The following is a 17,616-nucleotide window of genomic DNA, read 5'->3' as shown; positions in this document are numbered from 1 at the left end:
GCGAACCGAACTAAGTGAAAAATAATTTAAAAAATTTTTCACTTATGTTTTTTCCAAATATGACTTCTCAGAAATTACAGACGCTGGAATTCATTTTTTAATAGCGGGAAGGAATATTAATCAGAGAAATCCTTAAAATATCCAACTTTTTATTGCTCGATGAATTTTGCGGTCCTCGCCGAGTCGAGTTTTGTATATTTCACTTCTTCGCGAGGCCCGTGAAAATTTTCAAGCGGCAACATTTACCGGGACGTTTCATTTCTGCGCGATGCCCGGTGGAAATTAAATCGGCCTCGCTTTAAAGTGGCAATTCCGCGTCGGGCAGGAGGCCAGCGCGGGAAAACTGGAATACACGTTTCCAAGGCTCATCTCGTTTAATTTGCAGGATTTACAATCGTTCACGTCCCTCGAAAGTATCTCCGGAACCGTCGGCTGAATCGTAATCGTAAATCGCGACCGTTTAACCACATTGCAAAACGGGTAGCGTGAAAGAAACATTGAAAATTACATTCAACGGAGATATGGTGAAAAATCATTATTACCTTGGAAAAATATATTAATCTTGTTAATTAGAAGTACCGTAATGAAGCATTATACACTCTGCAATAACCTTCCGAGTTAATCTCATATTTTTAATAACCTAGTTATTTGGTATAACGAAGCGGAATCAATGAATTTACAGGATTACATGATCCTAGAAAGTAGAAAGATTGAAAAATTTGGAAAATAGTAATTTTCTGCATACCTCTAGGCCAGGGGTCGGCAAACTGCGGCCCGCCATCAATCTTTTTATGGCCCGCGAGTTATGTAAAGAATTCCATATTTCTCATTAATTACATACATTGTAATCTCAATTTTCTCTCTTGGCCCACAAAGCCAAAAAATATTTAGTATCTGGCCCTCCAGAAAATAAAGTTTGCCGACCCCTGCTCTAGGGAATTCGAAAATATTGGCAGTGTATCTTTTTTGGGAGACGAAATCACCTTCCAAAGTTGGAGGTTGGAAAGATATCAATCAATATAACTCGAAACAGGATCGAGATAGAGAAAAAATGAATAGCAAACTAATCAATCAAACTCCTTAAGAAGTCCAATGAAACGAAGTATTAATTCTTTCTCACTTTATAGCAATTTTCGAAAATTTTGAAAAATGTGTATTTACGAGATTCATTTGGTGGCCAATACTGATGAATTTTCGAATATCATATCGAAAATATTTATTAGAATATAAAAAGATTAAGTGGAAACAGTCTGTAAATGGTCAGATACGTCTCCGTTGAACTCCTCAAGTATGAGTTACTTTTCAGAATTCTTTCGAGTAAACATTGCTCGTATTAACTAAATCTTGCAAACTATATAAAAATCTTTTAGAAATTTTCATTTAATCAATTACTAGACTGCGGACGTTTATACACTTAAAATGATTGAAATATGGAAAGAAAATGTGTGAAATATGCAAGAATGTGGGATATGTATAATAACAAGTATATTGAAAATATGCCACAATAAGTGAACCTGCATGATTTAAACATTCCAATTGTAATTTAAATAATAATAGCATATAAGCATTTGATGACATTTATCAATTAAAATGAATTTATAAGCGGAAAGTATATGAAATATGCAATGTACATTTGCATATGTTTAAGAAAAGGAATGCAAAATATATGAAATATGAAAAATCTGCAAAGTATATCAAACACAAAATAAACTTCTATCCAGATCTTACTTCATTACCAATTTCCCATAAAAAGACATGCATTCGCGTAAACATCCGGCAGTCCATCAATTACTATACTTCACTATTCCTACAATAGCGAGTTCTACAAACTCAATCGTAGAAACATCGCCTTGGAAGTTTCTTTCTCCGCATAATAAGGAAGTTTAACGAGGAAACAATCGCGTCTACGCCAATTATGCAGAGGAACGGTATACTCGGTGGGTGGTCGCAATCAAAAGTTTTTAAGCGAAATCGTGTCGGGCGATTTTCACGAGTGGATTTCGCGCCGACGATCCTCAACTCAATTCGAACTAGAGAGGAGGGAATTCTCGATAGATTAGAGAGTGAAAAAGTAATTTTCAAGCTGGCACGGCCTGTCGCTCCCTGTTCAACATTTTATTGCTGATTTGCAAGCTCAATCCGAAACTGAGAAACCGATTACTACCATTCTAATCAGACATCTCGCGAAAGTCTCTCTCTCTTTAAAACGGAACGAAAAGACCTGAGAGGAATCAACCGACTAATTTCTATCCTCGTTAGTCTAAATTCCGTGAAGCCTTTATCCTTCGAATTTGCAGAAATTTTGTTATAGACTTTTGTGGAAATTTTCAGCCCAGAAAATGGATTATTCCTCGAAACTGGGATACATTTTGAACGAAATATTAACATAATTTTGCTACTAATTTCTTTAATTTGTAATGTTCTGAATTTGGTTTTGGAAATTAAATTTTTTGGAAATAAAACTTTCTGGACAATGTTATTAGTAATCAATGATCCACTAATGAACCGATCAGTATGAATATTAATATTTGAACAATCGTCTTTTTCCTTCCTATTTTCTGAAGTATTCCTCGCGAAATGTACACGTGAATACAAACTTTACAAATTTATATAGCAAATTTGACCAATTTTTGAAGCAACTTATTTGACAATTCAGAGGAACGAGATCGAACAAATTCTCAATTATGTTGTGTCTTTACGTAGGTCAGCGTTAGATACAATTAAACGCCAGAATGAGGACCAGGATAGGCTTACTGACATCCAGCGTGGCTTTTCTCTACGTGTTGGGAATTGTTGGGAAACCAACTGTAGCCATGGAAGAATCGCCTTCATCATCGATGAATCTTCAACACTACAATACCATGATGAATTCGATGGGATTCGATGATCCCTTGCCTGAGAAGAGGGCGTATACTTATGTCTCCGAATACAAGAGGTTACCAGTGTACAACTTCGGTATTGGAAAGCGTTGGATCGACAGCAACGATGACAAAGTGAGTATTCATTCAAATAATAAAAATATTAGAATTTTTCCAAGCATTTATACTCTTAATTTTCACCTGTTCCAAACATCTAACTATAAGAAGAGTACCATCTTAAAATGATTCAATGTCCGTCGATAACTCAATCGACAAAAGGCTAACAAATCTCGAACTTTCCTCAAAAAAAGTATCAACCTCCGAAATCACCCAGAAATTCCCAATTTCCTCTCGCCAATACCCTCGAAATCCTCCCAAGTATCTACTTTGATATTCTAATCGAAGCTTCCGAACCTCTCGGACAACAAGGAGAAAGCCTCCAACCTATTCACGAGCCAAAAATCCACACCCTCCGGTGTTAAAATAACTTTCATATCCCACGATACCACCCCTTGGTGCCGGTAAAGCCTTCAAAAGGAAATCTGCTATCGTTACAGAGGGGACGTCCGTACTCGTTCGGCCTTGGAAAACGCGTGCGACAGTACAGTTTCGGGCTCGGGAAACGTAACGACAACTCTGATTATCCGGTCAGACTGAATCTGGACTATCTTCCCGTCGACAATCTCGCCTTCCATTCTCAGGAGAGTTTGGACAACGTACTGGAGGAGAAACGCGGCAGACAACCGTACAGCTTCGGTTTGGGCAAAAGGGCGGTACACTTGAACGCTGGACAACAGATGGGATCAGGGAAGAGACCGAACGATCTTCTCAGCCAGAGATACCATTTCGGTCTCGGCAAGAGGATGTCTGACGACGAGGAGGACGCGTTGCAGTAGGGCCTCGCCGTGCCTTTCCACGACACTGTAGCTCCACTTCGATGTCACAGAGTTTTATTGTCAGACGAAGTATATCGATAATGCAACAATAAAGACACGTTTTGAAGTTTCAACGTCACCTAACGAATTCTGCATCTCTTCTTACTTTTTTTCTATTCTCTTCTTTTCCGATTCAACAATCACGATTACGCACCTGGTTTCTTTTTATTTCTTTCGTTGATTGGTTTCGTTGGTGTTTGGTTATCAACAAAGAGAATCAATGAAGAAATGTGTAATGTTGATGATGGGTTTTCCTTGCTCTCTTCTTTCCCGATGGAAGAATGATTGACAGTTGACTTCTTTCTATTTTTCGTTCATTCTTTTCATTGGTGTTTGGTTATCAACAAAGGGAATCAATGAAGAAATGTGTAATGCTGGTGATGGGTTTCTTTTTACTCTCTTCTTTCCCAATGGAAGAACGATTGATTTCATTTTATGTTTATTTCTTCGTTGATTTCTGTTATCTATGAAAGAATGTTGGTGATGGGTTTTCTATTGCTTCTCTTTTCTTTCGTTTGTATCATAGTTGCAGAGCTGGGTAAATCGACGAAATGTGTTTGGAATGTGAGATGTTGATGCTTACGGTGTTTGTACAGGAATGTGTACTTTATGAGAATTGTGTAAATGTTGATCTGGAAATGCTTTATTAAAAAGTCTCTCTGAAATTTCAAGGGATTTTCACTGATAGATACCTCGTAGATTTTTCGTGATACTTGTTTCCGCCGTGACTTTTTAGCGAAGCATTTTTCAACTTATGATTGTGTGCAGTTTTTCATTCGTTGTTTCATCTGTAGGATGTATCAATAGGAAACAGATAGAGCGTTTAATTTACTTGATAATCCTCTAGAGCTTCGTAGAGGTTCCTAGGAAAGCAGAATCTTAATGTGGAAAATTAAGTAAATCGGTATCGTTGTCCCGTGTTTCCACGATTATCGCAAAACGAAAGACTGAGATTGCTTCGTCGTCGAAACGAGTGTACCCAGCTCTGTGCCCTGTCGTTGTCCGATTCGCAAATTGTACATTTCAATAAACCTATCGTTTATACTGAAAATAATGCCAGAGAGAGAAACGTTTGATTCGTCGAATTATATTGACCCAGGAGAATTGTTGTGTTACCATTTCACATGGGAACCCGATTGTTATCCGAAGAATAAAAAGAGAACAGATGATTGTACTTATTTTTCTAGCGTTAATTTTAGACAAGCCTCGATGAAATTTCTGTTCAACTGTTTATCGAATAAATGTTCAAGAGAAAAAAAAGGAAAAAAATTCCCAAGGATTAATTATTCAGACCTCAGTATTTTTATAAATTAATTTTTTCACTAAACAGAAATATCAAAATATTCCACCGAACAGAAATATACAAATATTTTTATATATCAATCTTTTCATCGTTTAAAATGAAACACCGACGAAAGCCGAACAGTCGTGATAAATAAGCCGTGTCTGTAGCAGCACGCCGTGAATCTGACACGCCCCCTCTCGATTTCGATTATTCGACTCAGTTTCCGATCGTTTTCACCGACAACCATTCGTTTCTGTTCGCCTAAAGTACTCTTTAATCATCTGAGAGTAACATCAAACCGTCTATTGTTCGTAAACAAGAATGAATTGTGACATACTCCGTGTTAATCTGTGTCGTGGAAAAATATAGAATTACATATTACGTTCAAAGAAATTATCCAGTGTCGCGAAGAATATTAAATTTGATGGAAAATGTCGAAGATATGGATAATTTTCGCGTTAACAATGAAAGTGTCCTTTTGCGTGGAGAAATTTTGGCTTCCAAATTTGGAGTGGGAAAGGGTTGAAAACTGGGTGGAAAAACGATTACCTGAAATGGATACACGCGTGATTTTTCCAATTCAAATGAGACACGCCGCGGGGATGTCGCAATCTTTTAATCTGAGATTGTCCGGGATCGATCTAGCTAGATCTGGGTCCTTGATTCTGCCGAGAAATGGAAATTTGCAGGTATGTATTTTATATCGATTAATAATTATTGAAGAAGAAAAATGTCTCGTTTGAATAATTTGAAGATTATCGATAAAAATTCTTTCCCCTATTGGTTTGTTATGTTAAGGAATATTTCTTCAGTAAGTGGATAATTGGATATAAAAAATTCAAGTTTATTTCATTTTTCTCCGTGAGAATTCAATTTCCGAGAGATAGGGAATATTAACGTATCAGTGGGATTTGCAACACGCGACAGATTAGCTTGAAGATTGTATTAAACATTCCTCGTTCGATCTCTAATTGCCTGCGAAACAGAATCAAGAACTAGCACATAAATCTATGAGCACTGCTGCTCTTGAAAGGAAGAAAAATGGAACAATACTTTATCAACGTACTCGATAAATTTGGTGCAATTGAAAATTGAATTAATTCGAATTAAATGTAAAATAAGAGAACAAATTCTGACAATCTCTGTATTTAATTAAAAATATTTTGATATTGTTTTATTTCTCGAAAAATTGTTTTTTACGATAGTTGAGCGAAGCGGGAAAATCAACGAGGAAAACAAGCGAATGGTTGAGATCAGGTCACTTGTTTTGGGCGGATCCACAGAACTGGAATGGCAGTTCAATAGCTGCACCTCATCTCGAGCAAGTTCCATGTCGTCAAGATGATATAGTGCTACCAGAAAAAAAGCGAACGTTTAGTGTCTTTCTGCCAATGAAGTACATCGAGGTGAAATCGATCAGGACCTCCGGCGAGAAGCATCCCTTGGCCGCGTGGCAATGGGCAGATTTGGAAAATCGAAGGGAATTTGCCAAAGGAATATTTACTGTGAAGTGCGTCAAATTCGAGTTTTCAAATATTCAAATTTTCGAAATTAAAAATTTTCAAACTGTCAAATCTCCGAAATCTCAAATTTTCCACCTTTCAACCATTCAAATTTGTAAATATTCAAATATTCAAATTACCGAAATTCAAAATTTTTTAATTTTCAAATATCCGAAATCTCAAACTTTCCACCTTTCAACCATTCAAATTTTCAAATATTCTAATACACTTTTTTTTCTAATACCCAAATTTCCAAAATTAAAAATTTTCAAACTTTCAAATTTCTAAATATTCAAATATTGAAATTTTCGAAATTTTTAATCTTCAACCTTTCGACCTCTCAAATTTTTAAATTGCAAATTTTGTCGGTTCTTCAATTTCACATTTCTAATCGAAAACTTCTACTACTCTACTACTCAAGGGTAATCTTCCAACAATGAAATTCTCCAGGTACGCAGACTACAGTTGCGAGAAGTGTTCCTGCCAGGACGATCCCAATGGTTACTATCTCGAGGAAATTTGCGCCATTCAGAGGCCAAAGTGTGGATTTATACCTTGCGAATATCCTTTATGGGTTGGTCCAATCAACAATTAAACCCTCTAAATAACAATTCCCCTGTTATCAATCTCACCCAGTAAAATTTCTCTCCAAAAACAATACTAAAGATTTCCTATATTAAACCTGAACATCAAACCTTTTCATCTATGTAAATTTCTTTAAAAAAAAAAAAATCTACCTTCCTAATATATTTTTTTAAACACAGGTAGAAGGCCATTGCTGTCATTATTGCGGTGCTCGATTGTCTTTGACAAATAAAGCATCTTTATCGATAGTTCGAGCTGCAGCAGACGAAACTTTGGAGGGATACGGAAAAAGATTTGCTTGGCACGTCAGACGTACTTGGAGCGGTGCAGCAGAGGTCCTAATAAAGGAAAAGGGCGCCTATTCAGGAATAGACATGCTGAAAATTGTGGACGATTTGAAAAGGGCTTTGACAAGTAAGTTTCCTCTCGTTTTTCTATCCACTTTTTCCATTGTAGCAGTCTTTTCCTCGGAGACGTTTCGCGTAGTTCAGGAATTCGCACGAATAACAGTAAAGTATGAAAGAAAATAGACGAATATGTATTTAGATTAACTACGTATACAAAAAACCGAAACATAAAGCGCACGTAATCTGTACCACGATCGACATAAAGGTCCTAAGGGCCGACACGTGGTTCATTTCGCGAACGTTTCCACTCTACTGTCGTTCTTTCTTCCCCCTGATCGGCGTTTGTCGCCTTCGACGAAAATCGTCAGGCATTCGTTTTTATCGTTTTCGCGAGTCTCTGTCCTCGTCGATTATCGACTGTACCATAAATAAATCGTACTAGATACAATATATAAATTTCTAATTCTAATATAACAAACAAATTTAAATTTAAATTAATCAACAAATCAATGAATCTCCTATCTTAACACGTTCGTCTGTGACGGGGCCCCCACGGAAGCATACCCGTCACCCAGATCTGGGTGACGTTCTTCTTCGTCAAGTTAAATAGGATTTCACAAGTAATTTATAAAAATCCATGTAACACAAGAATTTAATGGAATAACACACTATATTATACTATACATTAATTTATATTTAAAATAAAATACAACATTATACTACGTAGCATGATATTCGTTAAAACAGTTCGAACACATTTCTGGTGATTTTGGACAATTGGGACAATATGTTGTCGCCTTTTTTACATTTTTTCTCGCTTCCTGGCGTTCGAGAATTTGTCTCTTCTTCTGGTAACACAGAACGCAAATTCCAGCTAATCGCTCTGTTTACGTTCTTGCGCTCCGACTATCGGATTTGGGCCCCGCGAGAAACTCGACCGATTCACGCTGGGCGACGAACGTGTTAAAAGAAACATGTTTTCCCACATTGCCGGTAGCTATTGAACTGTTCGTTTCATTTGTCCAGTAACTTATTAAATTACCAAGATAAACAATCTCACATCGAAATCGTTTTCACGGCTTCGACGAACATTCACCGTTCTCTCGGCGAGTCAAAGTAATAACACAAGTTATTGTACTTTCCAATAAACGTGGAACAATCAACTTCGCTGGCTTCAGCATCGACGCAGACGATTCCCTTTCAATGCACCTTCGCAAGAGATTCGAAGTTATTAGTTTTTGTTTCGTCCGAAGAAAGAACTTCCTTTCGTCGTTGTTTCCTTTGTAATTTCAAGCGCGAACGTTTCTCGCGTATTTGAAATCAGCTGAATTAGTAACCGTGCCTAAAAATTTTGCGAATGCCTCGTAAAGAGTATTTACCGATCTCCGTGGAAAATTGAGCGAGGTATTTTCAAATAAAAAATAACAAAAATGATATTTAGGGGGTAGAAATTGTAACCTTACGATTTACCGCGTAATTTTTATTAAAATTGAAAATTCTTGATCTCTGCGAAGGTATGAAGATCGAAGTTCTGTCGGCAGACACTACAGGAGCAGCTTTGGAAGACAGTCGACTTACCGTCACACTTGTTCCACTCTTTGTCACACCAATGGTCATCCTTATGCTCCTCTTCCTTAGCTGCTTCTACTTTGGCTACTCTCACAGGCAGTAAGTACACGTAATTAAGTGACGATTAGCGCGAGAACCTTAATACTTCTCTTCCACTTGCATTCTTCTAATGCAACATTTCGGTTCGTAGAACTTTGATCAATTTTTATGAAGTCTCCCGCAAGGATGATTCTAAGTTAAATCAAAAATTACTGTACATGTTACTGACTAAATCATAACAGCAAAATTTTCACGAACCACTGTACGCGTTGCTGCAACACATTTTTCGTTATCAATTCCTTATCTGTAAAAAATAATACGAAGTACTCCGAACAAGCTGTTGGAATCCGGGGAGGAAAGTTGATATCGATTATACAGGATGTCCCGTAAAGAGTGTAACACCCGGAAATAAATACGAAGTACTCCGAACAAGCTGTTGGAATCCGGGGAGGAAAGTTGATATCGATTATACAGGGTGTCCCTTAAAGAGTGTAACACCCGGAAATAGGGGGTTGCTGGGGTGACTCTGAACAACTTTTTCCTTTACCAAAATGTTGGTTGAAGCTTCGTTTTTGAATTATTAACGAAAAACACCGGCCAATCAGAGCACGCGCTCAGGGACGAACGAACAGAGAGTCACCCGCGCGCGATCCTGAACAAACGTACGCGTGAAGCGTAAGCGTTCGCCCATCCCTGAGCAGGGGTACTTTACTTTTTATTGGATAAAAGGTAATCAACAAAATCCCACAATTCTGAGCTCGTGTGTCCTTTTTTTGTCGTTAACGCGACTATAAATAACAGAATTAGGACCTATTGACACAGGACTTATTGAATTACATACTTACATTATATAGTAAATTGCGAGTCCATCTACCATTTTTTCTTTTCTTGCTGTCGATGCGATAATTATACAGGGTGTCCCAAACTTAAACGGACAAACTGCGTGGGCTTAATTTGCAGGCAGAAAGGAGAAAAATATGTAATATAAAGTTTGTCAATAAAAGCTTTGTCACAGAGCTACAAGCAAATATTGTATGCACGAAATAGGTAACAATTCATTTTCCATTACAGCACACAGAAGTTGATTGTATTATTGTGTCAGTCAAACTTCTGTGTGCTGTAATTAAAATGCGTCGCTACCTATTTCATGCATACAATATTTGTTTACAACTCTGTAACAAAGCGTTCATTGACAAACTTCGTACATTCTCTTCTTCGTTATGCCTGCAGATTAAGCCCTCACAATTTGTCCGTTCAAGTTCGGGACACTCTGCATAGGAGATTGTGAGTTCGTGCACCCTTTTCTTTGTACTATAAACAACTACTATCGTAACGAGTGCAAATAGCGGAAGAAAAGGACGAAAAAAGGATGGGAAAAAGCAGAGGTTAATAATTCGTGAAAAGGGAAATAGCTGAGCAACGCGTGTTTTCGCTCGACGATTACGAGCATTTGGCCGGAAAAACAACGATGAAGCTTTCCATAAGCTCTTTCCGTTTGACCCTTATATTCGACCGACACGTGGGTGTCGATGACGAGTGGAGAAAAAGGAGAAAAAGAGGAGAGAACGATGGAAAAAGTAATTACACGGAATATGAAACACGAAGCGCAGTTTGCAAGTGGCTGCACTCCCTCCCCCTCAGGCGAACCGGAAGTCTGTGAAATTAACTTCCCTCACAGGATGCTTCTGGACGAGCACCGGCGAAATATGCTGTCCCGAAGCGTTTCTGAGTATATAAATTTTCAGTCGCGATTTTTTGATTCTTCCTGTAATTTCATTATGGTTACAAATTTTTTCGTTTAGCTTCTTTGATAAGCGATTTTATGGAAATTTAGAAAATTCGTATCTATTGCTTTCTGCACTGTTTTCTTTGTAATTGTCGCCTTGAGGAATTATAAATGCAAGTCAAACTTTGGCTCAAGTGTAAAGGAACGGGGGATTTTCAACTTTGAACTGATTTCTTTTTTTATTCTATAGAGTTCAACAAGTGATTTTATCGAAAAGTAGAAAATATTGATTTATCGAGATTTGTGAAATACTTTTTTTTAGTAATTATTGTCCTGAGGAATTATAAAAGCAAGTCAATCTTTTGTGTGTAAGTGTAAAGGAATGAGGGATTTTCAACTTCGAACTCATTCTTTTATCAGTCGTTTAAAATTTGTCCTGATCTATAATAACTAAAAATGACGACGAATTCTACAAATTCCATATTATATTGTTAAGTAAAAATTGACCGGAATAGAAGTGAGAAGAAAAACGAATATTTGATCACGAAGCTTGGAAATGTTTAAATAGTCTTCAGTCTAGGAGTTCAATTTAACTTTCCGCTTAACCCTTTCAACTTGGCCTTCCAAGTTAGCTTGTACGCGTTAATCTAAACGTAAAAGGTCGTCGCGAAATCTCGACAAGTCTCCGAAATTCGTCGTCATTTCGAATAATGTGACCTGCTAGGAATGTGCACAAGCTGCTTCGAATTCCAGTAGCCGAACGCGTTGTTTACGCACAGGTAAACCGAACTGCATATTGGAGAAGCTACAACTTCGAAAGTTCCCTTTGCACATTGGTCAGTTCGCTGGAAATCGAGATAACAGTAATGCAAAGAGAAACTTGACACCTAATTGACCGTTTAACGATGTAAAGTGCCGTTGAAATGGAGAAAAGCAAATTTCTTTGAAGCGGAGAACGGCGAAATTAAACGAAGATCGATAAAGGGAGAATTGTAAATCGGGAAAATAATTAACGACGAGGGAGAAGAAAGGAAAGTTGAAGAGAAAGAAAGATAGGATGGAAAGTGAGTCAATTTGCGAAATAATGGGTGGCAAGAGTTTAATTAACTCGACCTGGCCAATCGAGTTGAACACTGGATTGTTTTTTTTTGCGAATCTGTGAAATGATAGTAAAAATCGTGGAAAATTTCTATTTTTAGAGAAAAATGAAGTGAAATTCAATCTTCGCGGGTTATATTTCGTATTTTTCATATTGACGATGCTTCTAACCCTTTTTGTCTTATTTGTGATAAAAAGTAATGTACCCTTTGAGTAGAAAAATGAGAAATGTAAAATTGCAAAATATTGCAAATTTGATGGCCTCTTTGAACAGTGTAATTTCGCAAATTTCAATATTTTGTCTTACTTATGATAAGAAATAGTGTACCCTTTCGGTAGATAAAATTAGAAATATTAAAATTGCGAATTTGACTGTCCATCCTTGAACAGTATAATTTTGCAAATTTCACTTGATATTTTTCAGTGTGCTGTCAGGCTGCAGAGAAGTTTTCTCGTCGATCAGGGACGGAATTCGCCCGGACAAATCTCAGCCAGGCAAACCATTCAGTTTCGCTCGTTTCGAAAACCTCTCAGAAGGCAACGTCCAAATTGCAAATGTGGTCGTTGAAAGTGAAACAAAAGCGGAAGGGAGTAAAATAGAAGTTGAGGATCCTTTTTCAGGTGGAAGATTCGAAAATCCTTTGTACAGAACGAAACGAAGGCGAAACGAGGAGAGCGAGGTCTTGAACATGGAAGCTCCATTGAGCTTGACAACTCTCAGGGATAAAGTGGAGGATGAAATCGTGGAAGTGGACTTGGATATCAATGAGTAAAGTAAAGAAAATTATAAAATTTGACGTACGATATTTCTGAAATTATGGTAATCAATTTCGAATCATTTTTCAATTTAAATGGAAACTGTAATTGTCGAAAATTTGGAGGAAAAATTGAATGAAAATATGTAGATACGAAATTTTTAAATGTTCAAAGAATTTTCGATTTCTTTCGGTACATTCTATTAATTTGTTAAAGCTTAAACTAATAAATAAAAAGAAGTTTAGCAAAATTTCACGTAAAATTCGAAAGACTAAGAGCCTCGGTAACTCTTTAACAGGATCGTCGCTTGATTAAAACCTGAATCGACGTCGATTCGATACTGCAATCTTGCCAGATCGAGCTGGGAAATTTGATGGAACAGTTAGCCTGTAAAATTGCGCAAACTTCGAAAATTCAACTAAGAATTTGTAATATTTTTAAGAAAATTTAGCAGGTTTCAAACAGACGCGTTCGTAATTAACTCTGTTTTAATCCTAAGGCTCTAAAAGCACTGTACATTGATAAAAATCTATCGATTATCTACTGAAGCCTAACAGAAGAGCAAAACCGATAAGATAGCAATAATTGTGAGGTATTACATCACAGTGTACCACTCTATGTTAGAAAATTAATTAACAACTGAAGGTTGTTGGAGATAAGTTCATACGTGCTATTTAATTATCTTTTGACAGTCTTTTATAATTAACTTACCTTATTACACATTTCAAATGTCTAGAAGCTCACACGTTCTATTTTCAAGTGGTACGTGAAATTAAATTAAAATCAAAAATTAAACAGTTTTCATATTTACGACACACAAGAGTATATTTTACCATAAAAATTCGTATTTTCACGCATTACGCTTTCTTCTTTCTTCAATATATATTAACAATTTTGCAACACCCAAGATTCAGTTTTAAAATTTCGAAAAACTTACCCTATAAAAATATTATGTATCTGAAGCTACCTGTACTAAAAATATAATTGCTTTCTTCGAAAATGTATCAATTTATATTCATAGACCTTAAACAAAATTACAAAAAATTTCACCCTACCTCATCTCTAAAACGAAAACCTTTGAACCGTTTCTAAAATACCTGTAGCACTCGTAAAAATTGTGAACAAACTCCCCTCGTTCTCTCCTTGAAACTCAAACTTGTTCGTTTCGAGAAATTAATGAACGTTACTTTCAAAAATCTGTCTCGCAGAATGAACCCTTTGCAGTCGAATGGCGACTAAGAAGCAACATTGAACAATTATCATTTGGTGAACGATTAATCAAGGCCCTCTTAGAGCTGTTATTTTCCCGATACAGCAGATCTATGGGTCTCCATATATTAGAGATCTAAGCAGTGAAATACATAGTGTGAAATAGTTTAGAAAAAAATCAAATCGTACAATTTATATTTCTACGTTGGTTTTACAAAAATTTCAAAGAAGATCCGATTTGCAACCTTTCCTACAGCAAAAAGATCTCCGGGTGCAAAGGGTTGAGCCCCGGAGAATTGAAAAAAAATTTCCGTCAAAATACACAGAAAGGGATGGTCGAAAGGAAGACTCGTGGCGGGAACGTTAAGTCACATGTGTTTATTCCTTGTCATACAACGTTCGAAGTAGACGCAGGACCACGTGCACCATTGTCCACGTGGCACCCGCCAGCACACTGTCATCGCGTAAAGACACTTACTCGTCGGGGATAATAGGATAAGTCGTCGCACACCTAACACGAGAACACGTATACCGATACACATCTATTTAGACTCTCTACGGATAAATATATGCGCGCAAATACATACCGTTAAATGCAGAGCACACGAACGTACGTAGCGAATGAGTTTCACGAACGATGATCGAGATATAATGAGGCGGACTAAACGACGATATTGTGTATGTATGTGTGTGTTTGTATGAGTGTACATGTGATAATCATTCTCTCTTCGTTTTAGTGTATTTTGTTATATGTATGCATGTGTGTGTACGTTTTCTTTAGTGTATACATATATTATCTGTTTATATAGAAATATCTTATTTGTGTATATATAATGTGTATATATATATAACCATTCATATAAAGCTTTATTTATAGAATATATTAAATTCTTTCTTTCTCTCTCTCTCTCTCTCTCTGCTCTCGGTAAAACTGCGTTCATTTGGCATTTTTGTACATACACCAAATTACGATCCCCTAACGCGCCAGGCAACGGTTCTTATCTAACGATTAGAGGCTTCTTTCGCGCGGGTTTGTGCACGGTGAAATACGGTTTCTGTGAGGCTTTGGATAACGAACACTGTGAAATCCAGGGAAATAGAACGAAAAGAGAGAGATAGGATTGTGATTGTAATCACGGAAGAAGATTGGGATTGTGGTTTGGAGAAAAGTCGAATTGATTGCATTAGTGTATTTTGAGTTTTGAAAAATTTGAAATTTGGGAATGTGCTTCCTGCTAGTAGTATCAACACAAAATTATTAAACATCCCGAAGAAAGTCTTTTTGGCTAACCCACGATACCACAAAACCTCCGAAATCGATGGTCTGTTAGGAGCCCAAATATTTTGGGATTTGATAGACACGAACGTTATCAACCTCTCCGAAGGCACGCTGAAATTACAACATACGCAGTTAGGCTGGGTAGTCCGGGGCGAAACATCATCTAAGTTCAATCACACACCCACTGTGTGCAACCTCGCTACTGACTCTCTAAACTCAGATTTAACCAAGTTCTGGGAGTTAGAAGAACGAATTCTGAAAAATATCTTTCAAGGGAGGAAAAACTGTGCGAACAGCACTACGTTGAAACCACGCAACGCGATCAAAACACAGGAAGGTATACAGGGCAACTTAGCGTCGAAGAATTAGAACAGGCGCACAATAGGGTAATTAAAGTAATACAGATAGGACGATTCGGTAAGGAGCGACGACAGGTAGCAACCCAGGTAACCGGGAATTCGTATCGGTGTCAGTTGAGCCCTTTAAACCCATTCGTCGGTTCGAACGGTCTTTAACGTGTAGGTGGTAGGCGGACTCGAGCAGAAATAACCTACGATTAAAAATCACCTGGTTCGTATAGTTGGCAACACACTCCTAACAAATGCAGCCTTTCATACTATTTTAACAGTAATCGAAGCTATCCTAAACTCCCAACCAATTTCACCCTTGTCCTCAGACCCTTCTGACCTCTCAGCCTTGACTTCAGGTCACTTTCTTATTGGTGATTCACTAATCAGCGTACCTGAGAGAGACGTTTCAGCTATTAAGATAGGTCGACTATCACTATGGCAACACACGCAGCAGATTAGACAGCATTTTTGGAAGAGATGGCACAAGGACTATCTCAACTAAATCACGGTCCGTCAGAAATGGCATCACCAAAGTAAGGCACCAGATATCCAAGCAGGAACATTGATCATAATCTAGGAAGACAACTTCCACCCTTACATTGGCCCCTGGGACGAATCATCGAAACGCACCCAGGCGAAGATGGTATTGCGCGCGTCGCCACAATAAAAACGGCAAACGGGATCTATAAGCGTCCTATTAGAAAACTAGCTCCATTGCCAATGGAAATAACCAGTCAATGTAAATAACGTAATATTAAGAAATTTAGTATAATTCACAGTATTCAAAGTAGAAGTTATCGAAACAAAAAAAAAGGGGGAGAAAACACCAAAAAAAATATGTAGACAAGTGTTGAAGTTATATCTAGCACTCAGTTTCAAGCTGATTTTATCAAGTCACTATATATCTTGAATCTCATAATTATACTTACATCTAACCGAAGCAATTCATTTCCGATCTAGCATAATCTAGTATAAGTTATCTCTTATTGTATTGAGACATTAATGTATTAAAAAAAAAACAGGTTTCCCTATTGTGCAGCTGCGGGGCTGTATTTGGCGTATCTATGTGCTCGCATAAAAAAGGATCTGATTCAGGATCAAGCATTCCAAAACTATAAAGGGCAATCAGCAGCAATGTGCACTATGAATGTTGCTACTCTCAACGATCTAGCAAAGGACGTTTGGGAAATATCAAAAGGGATGGTGGTGCGTGTCAGTACCATCACCGACATGTATGCAACTGTCGCTGGAGTAGACAACAAAAATGTTCAAATAATAGATGGTGAAGCTTATCTCATCCCAAAAACAGCATTGACCGTTGCAGACTCGTCGACCGGGGATATGTATCCCCGTCGCTGAGATCCGGACCAGCGGGAGTGCCGAACTCCACGTCGCCACCTAGGGCGCTGGCCCGGGCACCTCGGGCGACGTCGCACTCAAATTTTTTAATTTCCATATTCTGAAAATCACAAATTTTCAAATTCCCATATTGTAAAAGGAATCGAGGGCGCCGTCGAGACGGGCATTCGGGCGGCCAGCTCGGATGTTTATAGTAATCGGAGAAGGCGATATCGGGCCCGAGGACTAAGCCACCACGAACATCGGCGACCAACCCTGGAGGCCCTTGGTGACGCATTTTTGGGAACGGCGGGACAAAGGGGCTTTCCTAGCCGGAAATCCAGTCTTGCTTAGACAGTCGAAGAGTAACGGTTTAGCCAAGCCAACCCACACCTCGCGAATAAAGCTTTTAGCATCAAATACGCGTCTATTCTTTCATTTTCCTTACAATATTTTGAAAATCCCAAATTTTTAAATTCCCATATTTTGAAAGTCCCAAATTTTTAAATTCCCAAATTTTTACATTCTAAAATCTTTGAATTCTCAAATTTTCCAAATCTCAATTTTCTAAAATTTCAAATTTTTTAATTCTAAAATTTTCCGATCTCGAATTCCTCAATTCCCCAATTTTCAAATCCACAAATTTTCCAATTCCCAAATTTTTATAAAACACTAAATTCCTTTCCATTAACAAAAATCACTATATACAACGTATTGAACGACCACCCTATACATTACTT

The 17,616-nt window shown here is 37.6% G+C and overlaps 2 protein-coding genes across 2 annotated transcripts in view; both read left to right on the top strand.

Annotated features, from left to right (window-relative positions):
- The window catches only part of LOC108579793 (allatostatins), a 26,799-nt gene extending 23,045 nt beyond the window's left edge, over positions 1-3,754 (top strand). The window contains exons 2-3 of the mRNA XM_017943404.1: positions 2,704-2,993; positions 3,416-3,754. Of these exons, the coding sequence (XP_017798893.1) occupies positions 2,733-2,993; positions 3,416-3,754 (600 nt within the window). The 5' untranslated portion in view covers positions 2,704-2,732. The remainder of the gene's footprint in view (positions 1-2,703; positions 2,994-3,415) is intronic.
- Positions 3,755-5,510: 1,756 nt separating this feature from the next.
- LOC108579789 (protein amnionless-like) lies at positions 5,511-12,717 on the top strand. The gene is made up of 6 exons (XM_017943398.1): positions 5,511-5,767; positions 6,284-6,588; positions 7,031-7,154; positions 7,345-7,579; positions 9,027-9,180; positions 12,369-12,717. The coding sequence occupies exons 1-6, from the start codon at positions 5,543-5,545 to the stop codon at positions 12,715-12,717; spliced, it is 1,392 nt and encodes a 463-aa protein (XP_017798887.1). The 5' UTR covers positions 5,511-5,542.
- Positions 12,718-17,616: the final 4,899 nt, after the last annotated feature.

This window comes from Habropoda laboriosa, unplaced genomic scaffold, assembly GCF_001263275.1.
Source record: "Habropoda laboriosa isolate 0110345459 unplaced genomic scaffold, ASM126327v1 scaffold72, whole genome shotgun sequence".
Lineage (NCBI taxonomy): Eukaryota > Metazoa > Arthropoda > Insecta > Hymenoptera > Apidae > Habropoda > Habropoda laboriosa.
Note: the sequence above shows the minus strand (reverse complement) of the source record. Positions and strands in the feature narration are given on the sequence as shown.